The sequence below is a fragment of the Hippocampus guttulatus genome, chromosome 3, assembly GCF_054856545.1.
Source record: "Hippocampus guttulatus isolate MCC_2025c chromosome 3, RoL_Hgut_1.0, whole genome shotgun sequence".
NCBI classification, from domain to species: Eukaryota; Metazoa; Chordata; class Actinopteri; order Syngnathiformes; family Syngnathidae; genus Hippocampus; species Hippocampus guttulatus.
The window spans coordinates 5,988,349-6,014,167 of record NC_141263.1 but is presented as its reverse complement, the minus strand read 5'-3'; the positions used below and the strand labels follow the sequence as shown (position 1 = coordinate 6,014,167).

The 25,819-nt window shown below is 42.6% G+C and overlaps 2 protein-coding genes across 3 annotated transcripts; both read left to right on the top strand.

Moving 5' to 3' along the window:
* Nucleotides 1-451: 451 nt before the first annotated feature.
* On the top strand, nucleotides 452-13,812 carry atp6v0d1 (ATPase H+ transporting V0 subunit d1). Its single transcript, XM_086106930.1, has 8 exons — nucleotides 452-649; nucleotides 1,820-1,991; nucleotides 2,282-2,460; nucleotides 3,229-3,308; nucleotides 3,576-3,653; nucleotides 6,792-6,968; nucleotides 10,869-10,946; nucleotides 12,396-13,812. The coding sequence occupies exons 1-8, from the start codon at nucleotides 523-525 to the stop codon at nucleotides 12,555-12,557; spliced, it is 1,053 nt and encodes a 350-aa protein (XP_085963056.1). The 5' UTR covers nucleotides 452-522; the 3' UTR covers nucleotides 12,558-13,812.
* A 709-nt stretch (nucleotides 13,813-14,521) lies between these two features.
* foxr1 (forkhead box R1) lies at nucleotides 14,522-17,538 on the top strand. 2 transcript variants are annotated; one of them, XM_086107357.1, is made up of 7 exons: nucleotides 14,522-14,642; nucleotides 15,254-15,346; nucleotides 15,861-16,075; nucleotides 16,272-16,334; nucleotides 16,429-16,556; nucleotides 17,174-17,406; nucleotides 17,510-17,538. In XM_086107357.1, the coding sequence occupies exons 1-7, from the start codon at nucleotides 14,522-14,524 to the stop codon at nucleotides 17,536-17,538; spliced, it is 882 nt and encodes a 293-aa protein (XP_085963483.1). The 2 variants fall into 2 exon arrangements, with proteins under 2 accessions (XP_085963483.1, XP_085963484.1); XM_086107358.1 differs by having other exon boundaries at nucleotides 15,861-16,080; nucleotides 16,298-16,334.
* Nucleotides 17,539-25,819: the final 8,281 nt, after the last annotated feature.

Sequence of the window (25,819 nt, the reverse complement as noted above, 5' to 3'; positions counted from 1 at the left end):
GGTGTCAGTCGAGAATGAATGTTAACCTAGCATCTAATAATGAATTTTAAAATGAAGCAGTTGTTTTTATTTTGCCCATCACAACTGGTGTGCGCTGTTCCTGCCACCACTCAATCCGGTCGCCATTTTCAACCACGAACTGTGCTGTGATAACAATGCAAGGTTATTTTACAATACATAACGTAGTCTATACGTACGTTACAAAAGTCAAATTTACAGCGAGTTAGATGAGAAATTGTTTATTTTGAATCTGAGGACAATAGTTACTTTATTTGTAACTGCATGCTTGGAATCGGTTCTGAATGTACTGCAACTTTACTGTCACACTATTAAAATAAAGATTCGGCGTAATCTGGTGTATATTTCTTAAAATGAAATCCAGAACAAATGGAGAGAGGGGAAGAGAAATGATGACTGATCAGGTGACAGTCGGTCACATGGTTCGGTCAGCTGATGCTAATGCTAAAGCTTAGCAACTAGTCGGACATTCTGCGGCAGAGAGAGATCTAACGATCAGATAAAATGCCTTTCTCTGAGCTTTATTTTAACGTCGATAACGGCTATCTTGAGGGCCTTGTCAGGGGATTTAAAGCCGGAATACTGTCTCAAGCTGATTATTTAAACCTTGTACAATGCGAGACCCTCGAAGGTGAGTTTAATGTGATAACTGTTCGCTATCCGTGCAAGCTAAGTTCACGAACGCTAGATGTCATTTTGTACTCAATGGCCAGTTAAATTAACAACAATGAATACGAGAAGTTAAGAACTGCCCAACGTTTATTCAATTTGGGGACTAACAGTCTATTTGTTCTCCTCGTTTGCTATGTGTCACTCGTAAAATGGGAACTACAGTGCTACCCATCGAATTCGTGCTAGCGTCCTTGCAGTCGTAAATTCACTGTACAATAATCACCTCGTACCTTAGCAAACGTACGAACGTCATTTCCCCCCTTCTATTGTGGGTAAATGATGGGGTTGGGGTAACCTTTGTGTTAGTGAAACTACCTCGTTTTCGTTGCACACGTTAAACAGGTGTCTCGGGAACGTCTTTCTTTTGACTTTTTATGATCAACCCGTATTCGTTCGTGAAATGCAACCTGAAAATGACATCCAGTACGTTGTAGTGTGGAAAAACAAACGAATAGCACTTATACGTAATTATTCATTAATGTTTACATCTGCTATGTAGTGTTTCCGGATGTTGTACTTTTATGTGCTGCTCATCTTTGAGCAAACATTCTTGTTTTAAGGATAATATAAGGTCCTCATTTCTGTCTAAAGGACGACACAGTTGCCGATGCTCTGCAGTTGTTTTATTCCCATTAAAGCTATAACAAAATGCACATTTATTCAGGGGCTGCTATTGGCCACAGCTCACGCCCACTCAAACCCAACGAACTAGCTGCCTGCTTAAGACAGCTTTCAAGTTTATATGATATGCCTACCCTTTCCGTCGACAATGTTCTTTTGTTATTCCATCCCAAAGACATCTATCCATCCATCCATTTTCCGATCCACTTCATCCTCACAAGGGTTGTGGGGGCGTGGGTGCTGGAGCCTATTCCAGCTGTTTTACGGCAGTAGGCGGGGTACACCCTGAACCGGTTGCCAGCCAATCGCAGGTCTCAAAGACATCACATACACATTTTTGACCAAGTAAATAAAGAGCAACTTTTAACTTAATATCTATGACAATAATATAAAACTGTTTACTATCCGGACAAGTGCGTGTCTTCACCATTGCTCCAATACTGTAATTTTGTCTTTTGTAACTGCTTATCTTGGCTAAATCCATCAGTTTTTTTTCTCTTCCATACAGACCTCAAACTTCACCTGCAGAGCACAGACTATGGCAGCTTTCTGGCTAACGAGGCTTCACCTCTCACCGTGTCCGTCATTGACGACAAGCTGAAGGAGAAGATGGTTGTTGAGTTTCGTCACATGAGGAACCAGTCATATGAGCCACTGGCCAGCTTCATGGATTTCATTACGTGAGGAAGTACAGCTTGTGTTCCAAGACTTCACACACTAACATTTCCCATATACACCAACTGCACTCAACAGTATTTTGACCAGTTACACAATCTCATGAGGTCCAGTAGAAGGGTGCAACAAATAGAACTTAGGGCAGAACATAGGTCTGTGTAAAACCAATAAATGCTGAAACATCATTAAAATAGGTACCCTAATTGTAAAGGGGAATGAAAATACAAGCTGTGCTGCGCTGTTGGGTGTTTAAAAACATTCCTGATACCTCTTGTCCCTCTGATTGTGACCACAGGTACAGTTACATGATTGATAATGTCATCCTGCTCATCACCGGAACCCTTCATCAGCGGGCCATTTCTGAACTGGTGCCCAAGTGTCACCCACTGGGCAGCTTCGAGCAGATGGAGGCGGTCAATATCGCTCAGACTCCAGCTGAGCTGTATAATGCCATTCTGGTGGACACGCCCCTCGGTAATTGCCCTCTTACCCTTCATCAACAGACATGAAAGCCGCTTTTCCATGACTGGTTTCAGACTGACTCGACACCACACTGCAGGAGGCCACTTGGCCTGGCCTCCGTTGCCTCTCCATTACAACAGGTGTGGGGTGGGATTCTGGTGGTATCAATTGAACTGTGCAAGCCTCCACTGCTTGGTGCACAGTCACAGCGTGCAGGGTTCTCCTATATTTCCCAAGTGGCAAGTCTCGGCCACTGGTTTTGCGGAGATTCAAAATACGAATTGCTGTTGCATTATGTGCCGATGTCGCAAATGACATCCGTCCGTCAAATTCACGGAAGTTTCGCATATATACGAAAAACCCATGAGCGAGACACAGCTGCCCACCAACTGACAAGACAGAAATACTGTGTGAGTGTGAACTTCAGTGAATGGCATGCTCTGTAGACCCACTTTTCTAGTGGGTGGGGCTTGCCAGACTGTGTGTGCAGTGGCATACTTGCTGCATCGTTTGAACTCCTAGATCTGTCGGCCAATCAGTTGAGAGTGACGTAGCGGCTCGAGTCGACCTGCGAGGTGGTTCTGCCAAGTGGTTCTATTGTCCTGCACAGCCCCGAAAAAGCTCAATGGAAAAGCGACCCCTCAGAGCCGAGCAAGGCCATTCCGGTGTAGAACCAGTACAATGGGAAAGCGGTTTAATAGTCTTGTTAGCTCATGTAGAACAGAGGGTGCTTGTAAATATATGAGAAGCAATTCATTTCCTGTTCTACTTTGCTTTCAGCTGCATTTTTCCAGGATTGTATATCTGAGCAGGACTTGGATGAAATGAACATTGAAATCATCCGTAATACACTCTACAAGGTAAAACATTTTCTTGTGGTCACAGATCTTTGTTATTGCATGAAGAATTTACCAACCAAACGGAGAAACACAACAACAGCAGGAGAACCAACAAAGTACAGTGGAAATGATGCCGTTTTATTACCGATAACATCTGATAAGAGGTTGAGACTTTTATGTGGGAGCTAATAGAGACACAATCTTTTCAAGACTGTCATTCAATACTGTTGAAGTTGGTTTTGCCCCTGACAATCATTTTATTTGCCGTTTGTGTATTGATTTTCTCAGGCTTATCTTGAAGCATTCTTTAAGTTCTGTTCCAACCTTGGAGGAACTACAGCTGACACAATGTGTCCCATCTTGGAGGTGAGTATCTGCTTGGCTTTTAAATTGAAGATAATGCACGACATTCAGTTGATGCACTTGCAGGTGGTGGCTACAGGTCTTCTTAATGGGGCTGCAAAGCTCTGATCATCATCATAATTTGCACTCCATGAAAGAGGCATGAAACATTCAGGGTTTTCCCTTGATTATAAAAGTTATAATGTAAGACGGTGAGGCATTCTCCGTTTGTCCCCTGGGGAACAGCTAGGGGTCATTAACCTCCAGAATATGACATTTCTTTGCATGAAATTAGAAAGTGATGTCTTAGGATCTGAATTTGATAGAAATGTAAACTTGATGTATTTCCATGTTTCTGCCCAAGAAACTATTTCAGAATTAATCCAATACCTCCATAGGTCAATAATAGTCAGTCTCAAAGGTTGCATAGGAAAAAGAAAATTGCACATATTGGTCACTCTATATCAGTGGTTCTCAATTATTTTCTGTCATGCCCCCCCTAGGAAGAGGAAAACATCTCGCCCCCCCCCCCCGCACGACTATACAGTAATCCCTCGTTTATCGAGGTTAATGGGACCAAAACCACCCGCGATAAACGAAAATCTGCGAAGTAGCGTCCAATTAACATAAACAGGTAAAAAATATATATACAGTATATATTTTTTTAAGTCCGCAAACAGTCCGCAAGAAGCTGCAAAACAACAGCGAGTCACATAGAGCAACATATACAGTACTGTACTCCATGTATATGTTTTTTAAAAAAAATTAAAATTAAAATGTTTTAATATGTTTAAAAAAATCCGTGATCCACTGAACCCGCGATAAACAAACCGCGAAGTAGCGAGGGATCACTGTAAATTGTATCATTTGTCTATAAAATTGTAAAAGTACACCTTTGCATAACACTATCCTTATTAACGTTTAAGAGAATAAAAAAAGAAAGAAATACGGACCAACTTACAACATAAAACAGCTTTAGTAACTGGGACAGAAAAGATCTAAAGTGCATCTGAAATTCAAAAATTACATTAAATCCTTAATTTAACTATAAATATTTTTTTGACTGACCATGTCAAACCATACGATACTGAAAAATAAAATTACATAAAATCATTCAAACTAATCACCAACATTATCTCAGGAGCACAATATTAAAAAAAACTTTAACCAGCAAAACAAAAATATATAAAATGATTTGTGCTTCTTTTTTTTTTCATCAAAGATGATGTCTGGATTAATGGCTACAATGAGCACGTTTTGCAATGCACAGCTTTTCAAAGCGAGGTTTGAAGCAGGACACAGCAACTCTCGGCTCCTGCTCAATGTGTAGCCGGGACCTGTATTTTAGTTTACTGAAGTAGCAGTCACAAAGCAGATGATTGTTGGCAATATTCGGCACGTTTTCGCTGAAAAAACCTCAAGCAGCTTATCAGCGTGATTGGTGTGAAATGGTTTTAACTGGCGCTTTAATTTATTTAGCTTTTCATGCTGTCCGCAACCAACTTTTTTAGACACAGTAAGCTCGCCAATCTTTCCTCGTCTGCCACCGTAGTCACAGTGAAGCCAAGTGCTACATACACCTTGTCTTATTTCCTCCCTTAGAATGCTCCCTGCGCAAACTCTGCCAATGAGAGTGCAACTGCCCCCTAACGTAGTGGAGGTGCAACTGCACGTTATTTTAGGACCGTAAAAAAATAAAAAAGCATGTTCCCCGAGGTCAAACACACTCCCCTTGACGGAGCCTCGCGCCCCCCCAGGGGGGCGCGCCCCACTATTTGAGAAGCACTGCTCTAGATATAGCATGTGTAGCTCCTTTGTGTTTTTTCAATTACGTGTCAGTACGGACATGACAAAAAGAGGCTTATGAATATGGATACAACAAAATGTACCGTGTTTTCACGACCATAAGACGCACATAAAAGTCTTACATTTTCTCCAAAATGGACGGGGCACCTAATAATGCTAGTCGCCTTGTGTATGCACCGAGTTCCAAAATGAGTGAATGCTGTTGTGTGACTTCGATGATGAGTCCGCATGACAGACTGGTGTTGTGTTGGCACGTTGCTTATACAGAGAAAAGGTGGACGTAACTGAGGACAGCTTGCGGACTTTAAAGTGGGAAGGGTGGGCGTGAAAGAGGAATGCTCAAGGCACGCCCTCAGTCGGTGCCGGTCCGTGCATTGTGCAAAACAACATCCCGAAAATGGCGCCTACGAAGAGACACACTTACAAAGCAGAATTTAAACTGCAAGCTACGGGTAGGACCATGGGACTCGAGCAGCCACGAGAGAATTCAAGATCAACTAATCCATGGTGCTTGGTGCTTTTGTTTTATGAAACAGCGCAATCTATCCATCTGGGGTAGGACAACCGCGGCGCTGCAATATCCCGTGGATTACAAAGAAAAGCTGGCCAACTTCCTCTCCTACTGCAGTAAAAAGTGAAATGTTCTGCGTTACATTAAATAAAGACACTTTCTTGGAGTTTATTCTGCTACCCTTCCGGCCTCACTTAGGTTCCATTTCTGACTGTTTTCTCAACCAACCCACACAGGCCTACATACCCACTTGGACTATGGCAAATGTTGAGGGACAAGCATACTTTGCATTTTGAAAGACAACAACAAGATTGCCGACAGCCATATAGTTAAAAGCTAAGCTTACGTTTTACCATTGCGTGCGTCCAATAATTACAATCCGTCTTGTGTATGTGTCAAATACAGAAATAGCAGCCGTCACTTTCACTACGCGTTCGAATGTGATGCGTCATGTGGTCGTGAGAATACGGTCGGCCACTTCAACATCATAAACAGCAGACTTGAACCACTCAGAAACCCCCAAGGTTCAATGCGAGTGAGACTCCCAATGCAACATAAACAGAGTTGAACAGATTACATTATAAGCATTGTCAAATTTTTGATGATATAAAGGGATTTGTTGAAAAAGACCTTGCCACAGGGTTTCCAACAGTTTTAGTGACAGCAGTCACCAGAACATGTGGACACTGCTCTGCATTTTAATGTATGGTTCTTACATTGCCAGTGCACAACGCATATTTCCCATGTTTTGACTTGATAAAAACTGTCATGTCTGCTCATAGAACGTGGCCGGTTGTGGCCTCTGCAGGCTGCGCTGTACTTTAACCTTTCTGTCTTTGCTGTAGTTTGAGGCTGATCGAAGAGCCTTCATCATCACCATCAATTCATTTGGCACGGAGCTTTCCAAGGAGGACCGTGCTAAGCTCTTTCCACATTGTGGCAAGCTTTACCCCGAAGGTCTCGCTCAGCTGGCCCGGGCTGACGACTATGAGCAGGTCAAAGCTGTGGCTGATTACTATCCCGTAAGTTCGAAAGCTTTTTGGTCTTCTTTAGGGCTGCATCTATCTAATATCACTATTAGACACAGTGATGTCAGAACCACAGGAGGCTTTTGATTTTTGCTGGGGGCGTTCAGAGTGGCAGTAGGAGCCACATACAGACACGTCTGCTTATGCACAAGCTCTCCCTCCTCGGTGTTTAGTTAGTTAGTTAGTTCCGCCCACTCCTATTTGGAACATTGGGCGACGAGCCTCCTCCATTTGTTCCGGTCACTGGCGACCCTTCTTGCTCCATGCCAGCTGACACCCATCTCACTGAGGTCTTCTTTGGCAGTCTGTCTCCACGTCTTCTTTGGCCTACCTCTCTTCTTCTTTCCACCCTCTGGCATCCAGTCCATGGCCACACTTGCCGGTCTCTCTCTTGGCAGCCGGAGTACGTGGCCGATCATTTTCCTTCTCCTTTCAGAGACAATGTCTGACAGTTCAGCCACTCCTGCCCTCTTCATCACCTCCTCGTTGGTGATGTGGTCTCTCCATGAGATCCTCAGGATGGATCTCAGGCAACGCCGATGAAAGACATCTAACTTGTTGGTAATGTTGGCTGTCTTCATCCATGTCTCACAGGCGTAAATCGCTGTTGGGATAACCACTGACATATAGAGGCGTAGCTTGGTGGTCGTAGTGATGGCTTTCGATGACCAGATGTTGCGGAGGCGTTGGAACACTCCCGCAGCTTTACCAAGTCTACTGTTGACGTCTTTCTCCACACCACCTGTATTTGAGATGTTACTCCCAAGATATGTGAAGCTGTCAATGTACTCTATGTCATGTTGGTGTAGAGTGAGTGGTTGAAGGTGTTGGTGCTGTCCGACGGCCATGGCCTTGGTCTTTTCCTGGCTAATTCGTAAACCGACCTTAACTCCGTGCTCATGCAGATTGTTGGTCAACTCCTGGAGTGCGGGCTGGGTGTGACTTAACAGAGCCAAATCATCTGCAAATTCCAGGTCAGCTAGTCTGCTCCCTCCCCACTTGGTACCAACTTTTTCCCCTGTGATGGACTTCCTCATCACAAAGTCAATTATGATGATGAAGAGTAGGGGTGACAGAATGCAACCCTGTCTTACACCAGTGACAATGTCAAAATCATCAGTTGTGCCACTGTTGGTTTTGACACAACAGGTTGAGTTGTGGTACAATGACCTGAAGATGTTGATGTACTTGAGGGGTACACCATACAGCTGGACGATCTGCCACAGTGACTCCCGGTGGATGCTGTCGAAGGCTTTCTTGAAATCGATATAGTTGATCATGAGTGGTGTCTGAAGTTCTTGGCACTGCTCTATGATGTTTCGAAGGGTAAAGATCTGTTCGGCGCAAGACCTTCCCTTCCTGAAACCGGCTTGCTCTTCCCTCAAGATGTTATCCACTTCATCTTTAAGGCGATGTAGCAGGACACTGCAGAATACCTTGCTGGGGATTGACAGCAGTGTAATGCCCCGCCAGTTATTGCAGTCTGCGAGGTTTCCCTTCTTAGGAAGCGTGACAATGACCCCACGTCTCCAGTCGGCAGGAACCTCTTCAGCATGCCAAATCAGGTTGAACAGGTGGGTAAGGCTCTCCACAACAGCGTCTTGGCCGTGTTTCAACATCTCGGCAGCTACCTCATCGAGTCCCGGTGCCTTGTTGTTCTTAAGGCCCTTGATTGCTTTGGCAACCTCAGTCTCGGATATCTCTTTCGATGTAATATTTAGAGCTGGAGCTGGTGTCTCTTGATCGAAATTGAAGAGCACGGGAGGCATTGGTTGGTTGAGAACCTCCCTGAAGTGTTCCAGCCATCTTGCTTCTTGCTCCTCGTCGCTTAGAAGTGTCCTGCCATCGTTGCTCCTGATTGGCACGCTAGAGCTGCTCCTGGAGTTGGTTAGCTCCCGCACGATCTTGTATAGGGTCGTCGTGTTGTTGTTCTCGGCTGCTTCCTGTGCCTCTCTTGCTTTCTCTTCTAGCCACTGTCTTTTATCCTTCCTGCAACTCTTCTTCACTGCCCTGTCCAAGCGCCTGTACTCCTCGTCTTCCATCCTCCAGCTCCGGAGCCTCCTCTTTTGTTCTCTTTTTATCTTGGCCACTTTCCTTTCATCAATCAACTTCCGGGTGTTGTCTGTTATCCATCTCTCTTTGTTGGTACCCCTCTTTCTGCTGATAACTGCTTCTGCAGTTTCAGCAATGGCACAAGAGAACATACTCCACTGCTCCTCAATGTTTGCAAGGTGTTGTGATACCTTGAGCTTCCTACTCAACTCCTCACAGAAGCTTTCTGAGATGTTGTTATCCTTTAGCTTGTCCACTGCGTAAGGTCTCTTGGGCTGCACCTTTTTCACCTTCTTCAGCTTCAGCTTGATTTTACTCACCACAAGGAAGTGGTCTGAACCCACATCTGCACCTCTGTGGGAGCGAACGTCGAGCAATGACGAGCGCCACCTTGTGTTGATGCAGATGTAGTCCAGTTCGTTCTGGGTCCCGCCATCAGGTGAAACCCAGGTTACTTTGTGGATCCGCTTGTGCTCAAAAAAGGTGTTGCCAATGCTGAGGCCGTTGGTACTGGTTAGCATCAACAGTCTCTCCCCGTTGTCGTTCGTGGAGCCTGCAGACCCATGTGGTCCAACTGTGGCATTCAGGCCCCTTCTGTCATTATCCAGTTTTGCGTTGAAGTCTCCAATCAGCATTTTGATGTCATGTCTGGGGATCTCCTCAAGCACGGTCTGGAGCTGGTTGTAGAAGGTGTCTTTATCGTCCGCTGAGGCAGCTTCGGTTGGGGCATAGACTTGTACGATGGTTACTTTGGCATATCTGGTGTAGAGCCTTGCTGTAATAATCCGTTCATTCACCGGCTTCCATCCAATCAATGCTTTTGCTGCACTATTGGAGAGGATGATGCCGACTCCATGGGAATGGTGGTCTTGCTTCCCAGAGTACAGAAAAGTTGCTCCATCAACCACGAGACGCCCTTGCCCCGTCCACCTCATTTCACTAACGCCTAAGATGTCCAGGCGATAGTCCCTCATATTCTTCAGCACCTGGTCCATGCGACCAGACTGGAACATTGTGCGCACATTCCAGGTGCCTACTCTGGTGTTGGTTTTGGTTCCAAAGATCTGGGTCATCAGGGGTCGGGCTTCCTGCTGGATTTCACCCGGCCCCGTCATAGATACATCCAAGGATGTGCCGTCTCTTCTTCGCCGTGGTTTACCGGAATGGCTTCCTCTCGTCGTTTCTGTAACAGGTTTTGTTTTACAGGGTGAGGTTGTTAACCTCACGCCCAACCCCCAACCTGGAGGACCAGTTGGATGCAGTTTAACGTCGTACCCAGGACACCCTCCTCGGTGCAGCATCGCTTAAATTGGGTTTGGAGCAACAACACTCCAAACACAGTCTGGGAGACGAGTCAAGTCAGCCGTTACAATGCAACACGCTCCCGGCAACAACTTCAAAATAAAAAATATGTCATTGAAGTGGGCCCTCTCACCACGTTGGTTACTGTCATGGAGTGTGTGAACTGTTGTTGCTGCATGTGCCTTGACTACTTCTTCCTGAGGTTATGGCCCGACACACGTAAATGAGTGGGTACTCAAGGCGGAAAAAAATGTTATTTTTAAAAAATCAAGGTCCTCGAGTTACTCTGCGATTCGTTTTACCCCAAGTAAGCTTTTTCACAGTAGGCCTGCTCAATGCACGGAGTTATTCTGTGTGGGATGTTTGATAAGTAAATGACATCTTTCGAAATCCCTCTACAGTATTTTCTTTCTATTTCGTGTTCGGTTTGTGAGCAGCCGATTGTGCAATTAAACGTGTGTGTGTGTGTGTGTGTGAGTGTGTGTGTGTGTGTGTGTGTGTGTGTGTGTGTGTGTGTGTGTGTGTGTGTGTGTGTTTCAGGAGTACAAGCTGCTGTTTGAGGGTGCTGGCAGCAACCCAGGCGACAAAACTCTGGAGGATCGCTTCTTTGAGCATGAGGTGCCCATTTGCTGATAAACTCTTGTTTACCGTTTTTGTTTTGACCATATCCGCTGAAAAAAAATGCTGTGATTTAAACATACTCCGTTTGACATCATGTGATCAAATAGTCCTTTGCAGGATCCATCTTCATGTTTTCAACACAGTCCCCTCCAAAAGCACTGGAATGGCAAGGTCAATTCCTTCATTTTTGTTGTATACTGATGACATTTGGGTTTCAGATCAAAAGATGAACATGAGCTCAAAGTTCAAAATTCCAGTGTTTATTTGATAGCATTCACATCTAAGTGTGTTGAACATTTCCTCCCCAACCAATACACTTGTTATCGGGCTGCATAGAGACCAAAAATAAGTAAATAAAATATATAGCGCATCAGCTAACCTGTCTCCCCGTCGATGAGCTTCCAAGGTCAATCTAAGTAGGGCTTGGTGATTATAATATTGAGAAATTATGCCACGTTACCAGCTGCGAGCCATGTGCAACAGAAAGTAATGGGAACAATCACCGAATGTGCAACTAAACGCCCAGCTGGTGGGCAGTGTTATTTTATGTTGTTCTACATTTGAAATGACGGGGAAAAAAGTCATACAGAAATCAAATGTTGAATTACTTTGTTGTGAGTGCCAATGCTTCCAAAGTGGCAATTTAAAAGCAATGAAGAATCGATTTTTATACCCCTATACATCGACACATCATCATGCAACAAGACGATGACCGAAAACAAACTGCCATCACAGCAAAGGACTTAGAGGGGGAAAAGTGGACGTTCATAGGCTGGCCAAGTCAGTCACCCGGCCTGAACCCGATCAACCATGCATTTTATCCCCTGAAGGGGAGACTGAAGGGAGAACCCCTCAGAAACAAAAAAGAACTAAGAGAGGCTGCAGTAAAGGCCAGGAAAAACAATAAGAAGAATGCAACAGTTTGTTGAAGTCAGTGGCTCGCAGGCTTGATGCAGTTATTGCAAGTAAGGCTTATGCCACCAAATATGAAATGTTATGCAAATTAAATTGGGTTGATCTCTGTTCCACTACTTTTGCTCTCTTGACAAGTGGGTGGCTTCAGACAAAGGTTGCTCTGGCCAAGAGTTGTTTAACATATCCTTCTCGAAGCGAATACCATGAAATAGAAGCTGGTATCCTCAATTTTTGTCTCATCTTCTAATCTGAAACCCAAATGTCTTCAGTACACAACATAAACAAAGGAATTGACCTTGCCGGAACTATACCTAGTGTGACACTTTTTTTTTTTTTTTGCGGTGTACTATGAGAGTTTTGTCACGTAAAATGTGCCTTGGCTGCGAACAGGCTGGGAAGCCCCAATCAAAAGCACCACTTTGCCAAATAAATGGCAAAGGGAACACCTCTCTTTGAGTGATCGCAACTGATACGCTGATGTTTTGCCTCACTAAGGTCTCTCTCTTCCCGTTCTACTTCCTCCTCTTCCAGGTGAAACTGAACAAACTGGCTTTCCTGAACCAGTTCCATTTCAGTGTTTTCTACGCTTACGTCAAGCTGAAGGAGCAGGAGTGCAGGAACATTGTCTGGATTGCCGAATGCATTGCCCAGCGGCACCGTGCTAAGATTGACAACTACATTCCAATCTTTTAATTCCCTCCTTTGCTTTCATCCGACCCATTTCATTCAGTGTTTTGGCTCAGTTGATTCACTCCCGCCTCGGTGTTAAAGCATCTGATGCCACCATGCCAAGCGGCCTTCATTCTTTCGTTGTTGGCAGAAGTTGGTCCTCCATAAACCATGTTATGGCCCTTTATACAAGTCTTCATTCGTTGGTCATTGGTGAAGCACTGGTTCTAAACTTTTAGATGCATTGTACTGTATATTCTCCGTGACCCTGTGCTATGCGTATTCTTTCTGATGCCAGGTTGTGGAAAGCATCTTTTTGAACAGTTTGGATGGCTGAGTAAAAGAAGCATGACTGGAAGTGCAACCAAGTTCCTAATAAGAGACTAGTAATGTAAGCAATGCAGGTGACGGTCATAAAATGTGAATATCATGAAAACGTTGATTCAGTCCAGTAATGCCATTCACAAAGTGAATGTTTTATATTATATTCATTCATAACAGCCAGGCCGATATATTTCAAATGTTTTTTATTTTTATTTTAATTTAGAACTGACAACTAATGACAATCTCATATTCAGTATCTCCGAAAATTTGAAATATAACGGTCTGTGTACAATGAGTAATATACACGTTTCACTTGTTGAGGGAAATTCCTTAAACGGGTCAACTTTTTCATGATATTTTCATTTGGTGACCAACAACCTGCACAGACACGGCCAATAATCAAATTAGATTTTCAGAATTTGAAACGGTTGAGCATTTTCATCCCCAGGCTCAGCCACTAAGGTACCTTGTAGCATAGACGGAGATTAATCACCTCTGCAAACAGTAAAATGGAACCCACAAGTACCCTGACCATCTGTCTGAAGCAAACATTCCGCTACCCCAAGTTGTCTATATTTATGTTATGGGCAAGGACCTGTAGCAATGTTTTGTTGTGCTCCACCCCCAACCCTCCAACCTGCGCCCCCCCCCCCCCCAAAAAAAAATCTATAGAGTAAAATGTTAAGTCGCTACCTTCTTGTTGGCTAATTGAGTGTTGTTCAATATAAGATGTGGAATAGAACATAAGTTTCCATTCTGCATCCAACCTTTTGTGTGATGTTTGAACTCCAGATTGACATTGCAGTAAGTGTATGAAAGATATAAACATAAGATATTTAAAAAAAAAGAATCACTATTTGTGTTTTTCCATGCTGTACAAATTACGTGATACAGATTTTGATGTTTCCTGTCAAGTGTGTTGTTCATGTAACAAAAATAAATAAGATTCCAGGTGCACCTGAGTCCAATGTTGCTTCTGGTAGATCCATGATTTCTTGTAGGATTTGAATTTGGCAGGCAAAACGTTTTACAGAATGGCTCCGCTCACAGAATTCCAGACTTGGCAAATTCAACTTTTCTAAAAGACACCTTATATTCTTAAACGTTTTAAAAAAGAGTCACTTATATTTTAGTTGCAGACAAAGTTGAATGCCCCGGTGAAAATGTGAGAATAAATGCTTGTTTGTGTGTGCCATGCCATTGACTGGCGACCAGTCCAGGGTGATTAGACCTTTTGAGTCAGAATGGGTTCACTCCAGCTCACCCAAAAGCGTGACAAGGACATACAGTGAAGAAAATGGATCTAAATTAAATCTTTTGAAATGGTTCACCAATTTCCCATCAGTTACTTTTCACCCCAAAATGTGAACTGTGGCTGGTTTGTGTCACTTAACGAACAAGCATCAGTTTCACTTCAAAGTGTTTTGAGTGTTGTTACAATTTGATTTTTGTCCTCTGAATCTTGATACAAATTCCTTCTTAAATCTTTCAATGCAAAGCTAAGGAGCAAACGGTACAAAAAGTGTTTCAGGAGGCTGAACTTTTTCTTGCTTTCATTAAGTGCAATGAGCTCCAGCTGCAGCACCACACACGAGCTGCCGGGTTTGTCTGAATTGAAGAGGCCAAAAGCAAAAGGAATCCCAAGTTCTTTGCAAGGTCTCAATATGACTTTCCAGCTTCAAACCACTGCCCGACTTGTTGACCTGCACTGCTCTGTCGGTTTGACAGACTGGGATATGGACAAGGAGCTGAAACTGCTCACAACCACTGACCAGTTTTGCCAAGGTGAGTATTTCAACTCCTCTGGTTTCAAGTCACCCCAAATTTTAGCTCGTTTGCAAAATAAATGACCGTGCGCGTCTTGCTTTGATGGGTGTTGACGCACTCTCGGCCTTGTTCTCTGCCGAAACTCCTTTTGCGAAGTGCGCCAACCAACAAACTGATAATAAATGGGATATTTAATGCTAACCTAAAATTGTACTGAATGCTTGGATCAGATCTGGATGAAATTTTGACATCCTCTTTAACTAATTCACTCCCAAATACATATTTAGATGTCTTTTCAGACTTCACACATTCAGTCCCATGTACTTGGGTTTTCTTTTTTTTCCAAGACAAAGTATTTTTTTTTTAAACGGGTCTGAAAATGGCTGGTACTGAATGAGTTAATTTTCTGGTTGATTTAGAGTTAATTGAATTCAATGTTTTGCCTACTTATAAATGGGTGGGGTGGGGGGGGTCTGGTTTTGGTTGATGGAATTTTATCAAAATTAGTTCAATTCCAGAATAAGATGCATTTGCTCAAGTAAGAAATAAAGAATGTTACTGTCCCCGCACAGTTCATAAAGGACAATATGATGGCTGTGTGTCATTTTATTTTGTTTTTAAACCTCAAGATGATAAACTTGGTGACCAATATGTGGCACAGAGGCCTTTGGCAAGAGCGTCCAGAAGAAAAGATGAGTTCATTTGGTATGACAAAACATCAGGTGAGTGTAACTTTTTGACTACAAAAATGTCTGCCCCAAAACAAGGGGCGGAATGATGAGCAGAGTAATCAATTCTAAAACAGATTTGTTCGTGACAACCTTAGCTATTATGAGTAATTGTGGCATGCACGTGTTAATTTCTCACAATTAGGGATAGGCTAAAGACCAATATGCAACACGTTATTTCCAAAAATGCCTTCCATTGTTTACATTTTCAAAATGATCACTGATAAAACATTTGTAGAAAATCACTACGTCCTACGTGAGATATTTTTAGAACAGCCCTGCGGGCTACTCATTTGGTCCTTGTGTCACCATGTTTGTGACCCCTTCCTTAAAGCAACAAATTAACAATAATAATTTTTTAAAAAAAAGACCATTTCAAAATAAAACAATTGATGATAGAAAAAGGGGAAATTTATCCTTAGACTGGGTCTGTAGTTTCACTGTGTATGCCTGTTTTAGTGTGTTTTTCCCCTCCTTAATCTGTGTTGTTGTTTTTTTTTTTGATCAGACACCTTTGTGAAGCCAAACCTGTGGCTCCTGGTCAATCCTAACATTGCCTGTTCGATCATCGATGGGGAACCTTCAGCAGGTCCGCTGACTCTCCAAGACCTTCCAGAGGAAACTCAAAATCCACTGGCTGTGTGTTCACAAGTCACAAAACGACACACGTTCTCTCCCCAGAACAGAAGAACGCACGTTGTTTCCTCATCCACTGACTGCATGGTACAGTATATAACTGCACTGTTGCAACACAATTGACATACAATGATTTATAGAATTTTCAGAGCATGGACTGTCCAGTGTGTCACATTTTAGTCTGTACTAAACAAATATTCAGAAAGATTTAGTCGCAGAAGAATATCACATGTAGATTGAAAGTGATGCAAACAATGTTTTGCTTTTTATCTGTGACGCCAAGGATGAAGGCCCCTCTAGCCAGAAGAGACATCGCAGACGCAAGGGGAGAACCCCCAAAGTATGGGTGAGGAGACCTAACACGTGGCATGTTCCGAAAAGAACATTCCAAAATGTTGTAAAGAAAACTTGAAATCTGGTTGTTTTTTTTTCTTTCCCAGGACAACAAATCCTTGAAGCCAGGATGTTGGCCTCGTCCACCAGTGAATTATTGCATCCTCATTGCCCTGGCACTTAAAAGCAGTCACAATGGGAGCCTCAAAGTTCAACAGATTTACAACTTCACCAGGTCAGAAAATGATCACCGCATGTGGCAAATGAAGTCCAAGATGGATGGTTTCATGTCATGATATTAACCACAACTGATGAAGATTGCAAATATGATAATTACCTTTACCTTCATTGTAGTCATCCTCAGTTGCACCTTTTTTTGGAGGTGGAGGGGGGTCTTACTGCTTTAATGGGCTTTGGTTGGCGGGAAACGACGACACTGAATTATCATAGATTGCTTTCTTTCACATTTGCGAATACACAGGAATAGGTATGTGTATTGTCAAGACACCATGATGACTGCAAACGACTTGCTTACAACAATATGGAAACCATTGGTAAATATTCAACAGAAAGGCAGGAAAAGAAACCTTTTGAGACTCACTTGACGAGCTTGTGATCCAAGGTACAGCACATCATAAGGAGGACTGGCGCAACATTGCGAAGGAGGAATCTCACAATTTGTGGTTGACTGCAAAAAAGTGACATTTGTTGTCTTCACAATCGTCGAAAACCCTCTGTTTATTGTTAACGGCACATACTCGGTGGAAATTAAGTCAATATTTAGGATTTTTGGAACACTGTAGACATTTAATGGCACTGCAGCCTGACCATACACTTTTTGTCATTCCCCAGAGAACACTTCCCTTTCTTTCAGACGGCTCCTGATGGCTGGAAGAACACAATTCGACACAACCTGTGCTTCAACAGCAGCTTCCGCAAAACCTGTCATCAGATGTGCAGAGATGGTAAAAGGAAGTCCTGCTTTTGGCACCTGACTCTAGACGGCCAACACCGACTGAAGGATGAGCTCTACACGTTGCCGGTGGAATCTTTAAAGCAGTTGGAGAGGAGCATGTCCTGTCCAGGTGAATGTGATCAAACTACAGTAGAAAGAGCAAAACAATTAATGTTACTTCAAGATGATGTGATGACCAATTTGCTCCCCCTTTCCTATGTTCTTTATTGCAGATATAATTACAAAACTTCTTGGGATGTGATGGCAATTATCAAGGGTATGAGAATAAATGATGCAAAAACATTTTCTGCCCCCCCCCCCCTCCACTGCTTCATTCATTCAAATAGGCATTGGGAAATGTTCATTTATATGTTGTCAAAATTCTGAGATTACGCTGATAGATTTGTGTCAGAATCAGTCACACAATTACGTCCGCGAACGTAAAGATTGCAGATGTATTTGTATTTCCAGATCCACAAAAATATTCGTGATTATTCACGTTTTTGACATGTGTTTTTGAGACTCACCAAAAAAAGACCCCCCCCCCCCACCCCCACTTATTTGTGTGTTTTTTTATCATTTTGTGCATGTTCTTTTCTGACTGTGGATTGTCGAATGTGCGTTTAGGGATTTGCGAACACGCGCGTTTATTTTTGACACAAACATCACGCTGTAGTACAGACTTCCACGCGTATCATGTACTGTACTGTATTCACGTGTTGAAAGGCCAGTCCCTCCTCTGTCCACCAAGTGGCAGTGTTGTCTCCATAAACACAGTCCAATAGACCAAACGTGATATATTTATTAAGGTTATATATTTTAGGTAAACGGCCTAAATTTAGTTTGAATTAATGTAGTTCATTAATAAACACATGTAGAGTCGACAGTCGTTTGCAGCTAATGTATTGTGGATACATGAGCATATTTAAACGCTACTAAGCTGTTTTTTTTTTCCTATTTCACAAAAAGACGAGGAGGGTAATTTATGTTTTTATTTAAATTACTAATGGCGGAGCTGCGGGTTGTCTTTGTTCAGCCATGGTTGGTTTAACTGAGATGCAAGACGGAGACCGTTGGCTTTCCATAAAGTAAATGGCAGTCAACAACACTGCCTCTTAGTGGACTGAGAAGGGAGAGAGAGAGAAATTGTTGTATTTATCTTTTTATTATTTGGCTGATTAATTCCGCATGCTGGGGACATCAGCAGAGATACCAGAAATCTTTTGATCTCTCCTTGACCTAATGATGCAATCCAAAAAAGACAAAGGAAGGTTTGGAGATTGGACTTTCCGAAGAAGCCCCTGTCTCCACCCTTCCTGTGTGGAGTTTGCACACATTTTCCTTTGCTTGCATCGTACTCGGGCTTTTGCCTTCGTTGCAAAAATGGCAACGTAACGACCACACTATTGACAAATGGAGTAAAATTGGCAACGGCACGACTTGTAATGGCGCTACTAAGGCAGCATTGATAATACCCAATAGATTATTTTGTATACTCCGGGCAGTAAATATGCTAATGCTTTATTTTCATGAGAATTTGAGCCATTCGTGTCCACTTTTCGTGAACGGTGTTGAATGTTTTTGTGCTACTTAATTTCTGTAAGCCTTTAAGTGTCACCATTTTGGCACAAAGTTGGCCCTTTGTTGCTCGATCACGGCCATGAAGCATCCAATTTACGATCGTAAATAAGATGAAGGTTGGGAGCAGAAGTGCAGAAAGGGGACCAGAGGGCAGCTTGTGGTGTAATGTCTTTTACAGCTGTGTTTAAGTTAGTTTTGGCATTAAGTTTATGTCCCTGCCATGCACTGTCTGTCGTTGCTGTTTAGCATTGTTTTCCTCTTGTTTATAGGTTTGTGTGGTTTGAGAAGAGGCTCCACTGGGGCATTTCCACTCGAATTTCCGGCAGATCAGAAGCACTAAATATGTTACACACATTTGTTAAGTATCAGACTGTTCAACGTGAGCATGTGCAGTCCATGTGTGATTAAACATTTCAAAGGTGATACAAAAAATAACTGCGATGTCTCTTGTGTGAGGTTATGTGCCTATTATTGCCTGCAAATTGTGCGCCGTTGCTTGAGGCACACAGGATGCAATGCCTTTTGCAGTTGCTATTGTTTAAATGAAATCAATGACACTATAGCATTGGGGGAACAAATATATGTAAAATGGACCATTTGTTTTATTTTTTCAACTTTTCACTCACAGGGAAGGGGGTGAGGCTGCTTACCCTGACTGCATGTACAGATGAACCTACATGTCCACATACAATGCAAGTACATTCAAAGTAGTTTGCAATTAAAACAAATTACGTTCATCACTTTTCATGACATGTCACAGCCATGACTTGACAGTAGTACATGATAAATGTGAGGGGAGGGGGGGGGAGGTGGATCTGTTTTCTCTGGCTCCGTCTTGGGCCTTCAATTTAATCTACAACGGGGGTGTCCAGGTTGTCCTTAAAAGCCCTTGAAAGGGAAAACTGATGTCATGTAAACTTGAAACATCACAGACAAGAGTATTGTTGATAACCTCGGCAAATTTGAAAGCCTGCAGGCAAAAGGGCTCATCCTTGCTCACATTTATTGCATAATCGATATTGTTTTTGCTGCTTATTGTATGTTTTAATCTATATTTTATTTTCACTGTTCATGGGCGGCCCGGTAGTCCAGTGGTTAGCACGTCGACTTCACAGTGCAGAGGTACCGGGTTCAATTCCAGCTCCGGCCTCCCTGTGTAGAGTTTGCATGTTCTCCCCGGGCCTGCGTGGGTTTTCTCCGGGTACTCCGGTTTCCTCCCACATTCCAAAAACATGCATGGCAGGCTGATTGAACGCTCTAAATTGTCCCTAGGTGTGAATGTGAGCGTGGATGGTTGTTCGTCTCTATGTGCCCTGCGTTTGGCTGGCAACCGATTCAGGGTGTCCCCCGCCTACTGCCCGAAGACAGCTGGGATAGGCTCCAGCAACCCCCGCGACCCTAGTGAGGATCAAGCGGTTCGGAAAATGGATGGATGGATGTTTTGGCATGCTTTCTCCGGGTACTCCGGTTTCTTCCCACATTCCAAAAACATGCATGGCAGGCTGATTGAATACTCAAAATTGTCCCTAAGTGTGAGTGTGAGCGCGAATGATTATTGTCTGTGTGTGCCCTGCGATTGGCTATCAACCGGTTCAGGGTGTCCCCCGCCTACTACCCGAAGACAGCTGGGATTGCCTCCAGCACCCCCTGCAGCCCTTGTGAGGAAAAAGCGGATCAGAAAATGGATGGATGGATGTTTTGGTGTGAATTGTACAGCCCATCGATCCTTTGTTTCGTTATGTGGGGAGTACAGCGACTACTCTCCAATGCTATATTGATCCATACATTGCATTTAAATGGACTGTCCCCCCTCCTAGATTCTCTAGATTTGATGTGTATTTTGATGGGGGGGGGGGGGGGCTTCCGTATTTTATTTGAGGGCTGTGTTAAAGGTAGTGCATGAGAAGTACGGTATGAAGTGCAGATTTTCAGTTTTCATGTTCTCTCAGAAAGTGAGTGATCCCTAGGTGTGTTCGCTTCCTCGAACATTCGCAAAACATAACTGAGTACAAGTAGATGTAGAAAATGGATGGATTAAAGTTTCTGTATTTTGCTATTTGTTAGATCTTTGATTTATTCACAATTTAGACCACACATACTGCATTGAATAATTTCTTCATGTCATTCATTTTGAGTATGCCTGTATTCCTTCATTGGTTTTCATGTTCCCTCAGGCAGCTTTCTTCATTACATCACCTTTATGGGACAGCTGGCAACATTTACTGCACTGAGTGGGACAAACTTTAGCTTCTAATCCAGACTGATTGTAAATTGTATCATAAACTTTTAAATAGCAACGCGACTGATAAAATGTAGGCTGATTGGCAGTCTGAAGAAACACTTAACTGTGTCAGGAATTCACCCATTTTCAACACCGCTTATCCTGAAAAGGAATGCGGGGGTGGTGTGCTGGAGCCTGTCTTCGGGCGGAAGGCGGACTACACCCTGAACTGGTCGCCTGTCAGTCGCAGGGCACATATAGAGACGGGCGACCATTCACATCCACACTAAAATTGACACCAACCCCAATTTTTCTGTCGGCTAGGTCTGTCCAAACTGGTGCTAAATTGTGTTTGGGATCGAAAGATATGTCTCCTAGAATTTTCTGCTCGAGGCTAAAATCTTAACATGAAGAATTGGAGACGCAAATGGCTCAATTACTCCCTGCAGAACTCGGTCTTGTAACTGGCGAACACTGTTCAGCTGCATCAACATATTAAAGCAAATGTAGCATGCTCTTCAAGATGATTGTAAGTTATGGGGGCGGGGACAACAACAACAACAGCAATCCTCTTCATAGCAAAGCAGGACTTTCACGTTTGGACACATAAAAGGTGCCATCAAGCTCATCCCGCCACTGTACCCACACACAGCTTTGCCTGGAAGTGCGGAACACTAAGTTCACAATGCACCTTGCTAATGTGAAACAAAACCAGATTTGTTATACTTTTGTTGTAGCGTTCAGAGTGTTTTTTTTAAATACTTCAAATTGGTGCGACCACACACACACACACACACATTGAACGCTGCGGGTTTGAGTGCGATGCAGTTTATTGATAATTTTTTTTAAATGATGAGCTTCAACGACCAATGAAATTATCAAACGTGTCACAGTGGATCAATGAAACTGTCTGAATCCAACCTGACACTGAATTTTATCAGCCATTTGCGGTTGGAGTTCACACACGTGACTGTCCCTCATAGTGGCCGGATGCGTGAGAGAAAAATGCGGGAGTGTTTGTGTGAAGCGGGATACTCTTGAGTTTCATGGGCGTAGGGAACGAGTGCCTTAAATACATTTTTTTTCTGCAGCGCGACTCCTCTGCCGTTTGTTTGGCGGCTGACTCCCACCATTGCTGGCAACGAACGACGGGTGCTGTCAGACAGCCACTCCAGCCCGGGCGCGGCATCCAAACGTAACAAACGAGTTTCCAAAGGCTGCACTGCTGCGTGATGAAGAAGACGATCGAAACTCATCGGTGAATTTAGCTGTTGCAGCTTTTAATCAGATGCATTTTGTCATTGGGCAGTTATAATTTATTAATTGAGCACTGAAACCGCAAAACATGAAGCGCGAAGTGACGAGGGATAACTATGTATAAAACTGTATTCTGTTACAGTGACAGAACAAAAACATGACGTTAGATTAACAGGTACATTTCGCAAAAATGTGGATTATTTTGCAGCATTACATTTTTAATGCTGGGAGGGAGGTGGTACAGTTGAGTCGACAATCGCCCGCTCTTTACTGTTGGCAGATTTCCCCAAGTTAAGTGGATAACTGCTCACACCATAGCTCAATAGCCGACTCAAGTCTAATTTTTTGTTGGCCGACGATTAAATTACACAGTTCCCTGGCATAGTACGCGTTGGTTTTAGCACGGTCAGTTTGGAAAGTGACTCAAAGGCAATGGAAGATGGCTGTTATGGAACATATTCTCTGGAAGATTTATTCATTCATTTTAAATATCATTTACAAAGAAACGTGTGAGCGATCAGATTAATGCAGACTGCTTGTTACCGTATGAGGCGCTTGCTGACAGAACACTTTGGAACTAAATTCTTCACTACTTCCCGTTCACCCACAGCTATATTTATGCGTGTATATCTATCTATCCATCTATCTATCTAGATAGATAGATGCTGTTGACATAGCATGGTTTCAAAGTTACGAATGTCTGCATGTGTACGCGTGTATCTATATGGAACACGTCAGGTATTTATCATTTCACAGCTTTTATGTAATTATAATGCAACACAGTAAGTATTTGAGGGTTTTTTTTTTGTTTTGTTTTTTACTGGCCCTGTTACATATATACGCATGTGCCCGTGTGAGCGTATGAGACAGGGAGGATTGAATCTAGGTCCTTTTTTACCTTTCACTCAAAACAAACAATAGTCATGTGGAAAAGTTTGAAAAACATGAAGCTATCAAAATTAACTTACCTCTTGAGACAAAGTTATCTTACTATCTATCCATCTATTTGTCTGTCTGATCTTCTAAAAACAGCTTGGGTTATGCAACTCAGCAATTGTTTGAAATGGAATTGATCTAGCTGTCAAGCAACCATGCTATCTAGACATGGGAAGAGTCGCCTTCAGGGACAGTTCATCCATCCATCTCTGTGCACAAGTGGTTAGCATGTCTGCTCTGCCTCACAGTTATAGTGCTTTGGATTTTTTTGTTGTTGAATCTTTTAAAAACATATTTGGTAATCCAAAGGTTATTGACAGTATCGAAGTGAGATCACTTATTATGGTTCTTGGATTATGCTACTCAATACATTTTATAACAGGCAACTAGTAAGTGTAAATTTTAAAAGTGAACCCTCCGAAACCCTGCTAATTTGTTACACCTCTCGATGTTTCATATTCAGCTCTGTTCATTTTCCCTAAGGTACAGGCTGAAATTCAGCTCCGTCGACTTCACGAACATAATCGAAGCTCAGAACATGTTTGACAAACCAAACTTAATAAACGTCGCACACTCCAACCATACATGCTGCAACAGACACTTTTTATCGTTCTTCTTTATTTCTTTCATTGTACTGTATAGTCACGATGTATGCAGTTTATTTTTATATTTTCATCATTAGGTTTTCTCATCACACCTGCACATTCTTTTCCCATGATATTATTATGTTGATTTTGTTATATTGTGAGAAATAAAAAAAGATAAACAAAATCACCACTCTTAATTTACACAACTGACTGATTTACATGTTACTGTGGGCTTCCGCAGCCTCGCACACATACAGTATTCGCAGAACAGCTGGTACCCTGATAGACTCGTGAAACTCCGTACTTACCCTTCACACCAACATCCGTGAAAGCAGCTTCTTTTGGAAAGGGGGTCGGGTGAGGGCGGGTGGGTTGTTTTTATCTTATAGCTGTATGCTGTTATAATCAAGTGCGAGTGAATTATATACCACACGTTAACATCCAAAAGCAGAATATTATTCAGATAAGTATTGACTGTCTGTTATGAAGTTTTGACAAAAGAAAAGTGTTGAATGTGACACATTGGTTGGGAATGGAGCGGGGCATGCTGAGTTGGTTGAGGTAGCAGCTCTGTCCTCTGTCAGGTTCAGATTGAGCTCTTCCAACTGTCAGATTGTGTTACTGTGTGGGTGTTGCCGTGGCAACTGTTTAGTGGAATGAATTTGAGTGTTTCAAGTTCCTCTGGGATTTCGGAAGGCTCGCAAGCAAGCAAAAGAACTTATGTTTGAGTGTAAATAAGTGTTGGCTGGAAATGCCTGGGTGACCTAATGTGCATCTGTGGGAGCTGGAAATCTGTTCCACTTCTCTCTTTCTTGCTGCCGGAGAAAATACGACCAGAGGGATACATATTCAACACTTTAATATCTACTGGACCCAGAAAGAATGACTGAAAAGCTGCTAATACAATTGTTATTAGTATTATTATTGTTATTACCATGATTATTTTATGTCAATGTATCATTTGACACTATGAACCACTACAGTTTGTTCCTGGAACACATTACAGCACATTTAATTAATTAATTCAGTGGCAGGCATTTATTTATATATATATATATATATTTATATATATATAATTTTTTAAAAATAAGTACCTATCTGAAAGGTCATAAATGTCTTTGCAAGTGAAATAATGCCAGAATAACTACAGAAAGTGAGGATGTTTGAAACTAAGGTTCTTGAAGAGCCTGACCAAGAGTTTACAGTGCCAATAAAATGTATTGAAAGGAACCAGGTTTCGAGTTACGTGCGACTCGAGGAGAACTGTGCTGCCCATTAAGTGTGTCAGATCTTGCTGTGGGGCTAGCTAGCACATAATCCATTTTAGGAGAAAGGAAAAAGAAAAAAAGCTCCATTGTTCACATTTTTTCCACAGAAAATTGATTTCAACTTTGTCTTGTGGACTACATTTCAAAACTGGGGTTTAACATTCGTGTGTAATAGTGCTAAGGTTTATTTTATGTCATTAAAAATCGAAAGTCATTTCACGATAACCTGAGGCCAATATACTGTACTTACGACGCTGTATTATATATACTGTGTACTTTATATGATATAAATATGTACCGTATGTATGTTGTAATGAAGTAACAAAGATTGGGAGCAATAACAAAACTGTCATGTTTCGGTTTGGGACCAAAAGGTGGCATTGTAGGGCTCTCCCTGCAGCTGCACACCTGTTGGTCGTTATGTAATTAGTGCTTTAAAAGGACTCCCAGCCCGAGCACTGATTGTCGGGTCATTGTTGCTGTTTGTTGGCTGCTGTCATGTTTGTATCAGTCATGTTTCGGTTACTGTTATGTTTTAGCTTCGGTCATGGTTTTTGTTTGATACTTTGGACTTTGTGTGTTGTTAGGACTTTGTTTGTTTTGGATTTAGTTGTCTGTGTTTTATCAACACAATCTTTCAAGTACACCACGCTCCTCCTTCCTGCCTGCTTTTTGGGGTCCACCACCACCTCG

Coding starts and splice junctions, on each gene's coding strand:
- atp6v0d1 (XM_086106930.1), top strand. CDS start 523: ATGCCTTTCTCTGAGCTTTATTTTAACGTCGATAACGGCTATCTTGAG. Junction 2,461..3,228: donor TCTGGTGGACACGCCCCTCG/GTAATTGCCCTC, acceptor CTTTGCTTTCAG/CTGCATTTTTCCAGGATTGT. Junction 6,969..10,868: donor CTGTGGCTGATTACTATCCC/GTAAGTTCGAAA, acceptor TGTGTGTTTCAG/GAGTACAAGCTGCTGTTTGA.
- foxr1 (XM_086107357.1), top strand. CDS start 14,522: ATGACTTTCCAGCTTCAAACCACTGCCCGACTTGTTGACCTGCACTGC. Junction 16,335..16,428: donor GGAGAACCCCCAAAGTATGG/GTGAGGAGACCT, acceptor TTTCTTTCCCAG/GACAACAAATCCTTGAAGCC. Junction 17,407..17,509: donor GAGGAGCATGTCCTGTCCAG/GTGAATGTGATC, acceptor TCTTTATTGCAG/ATATAATTACAAAACTTCTT.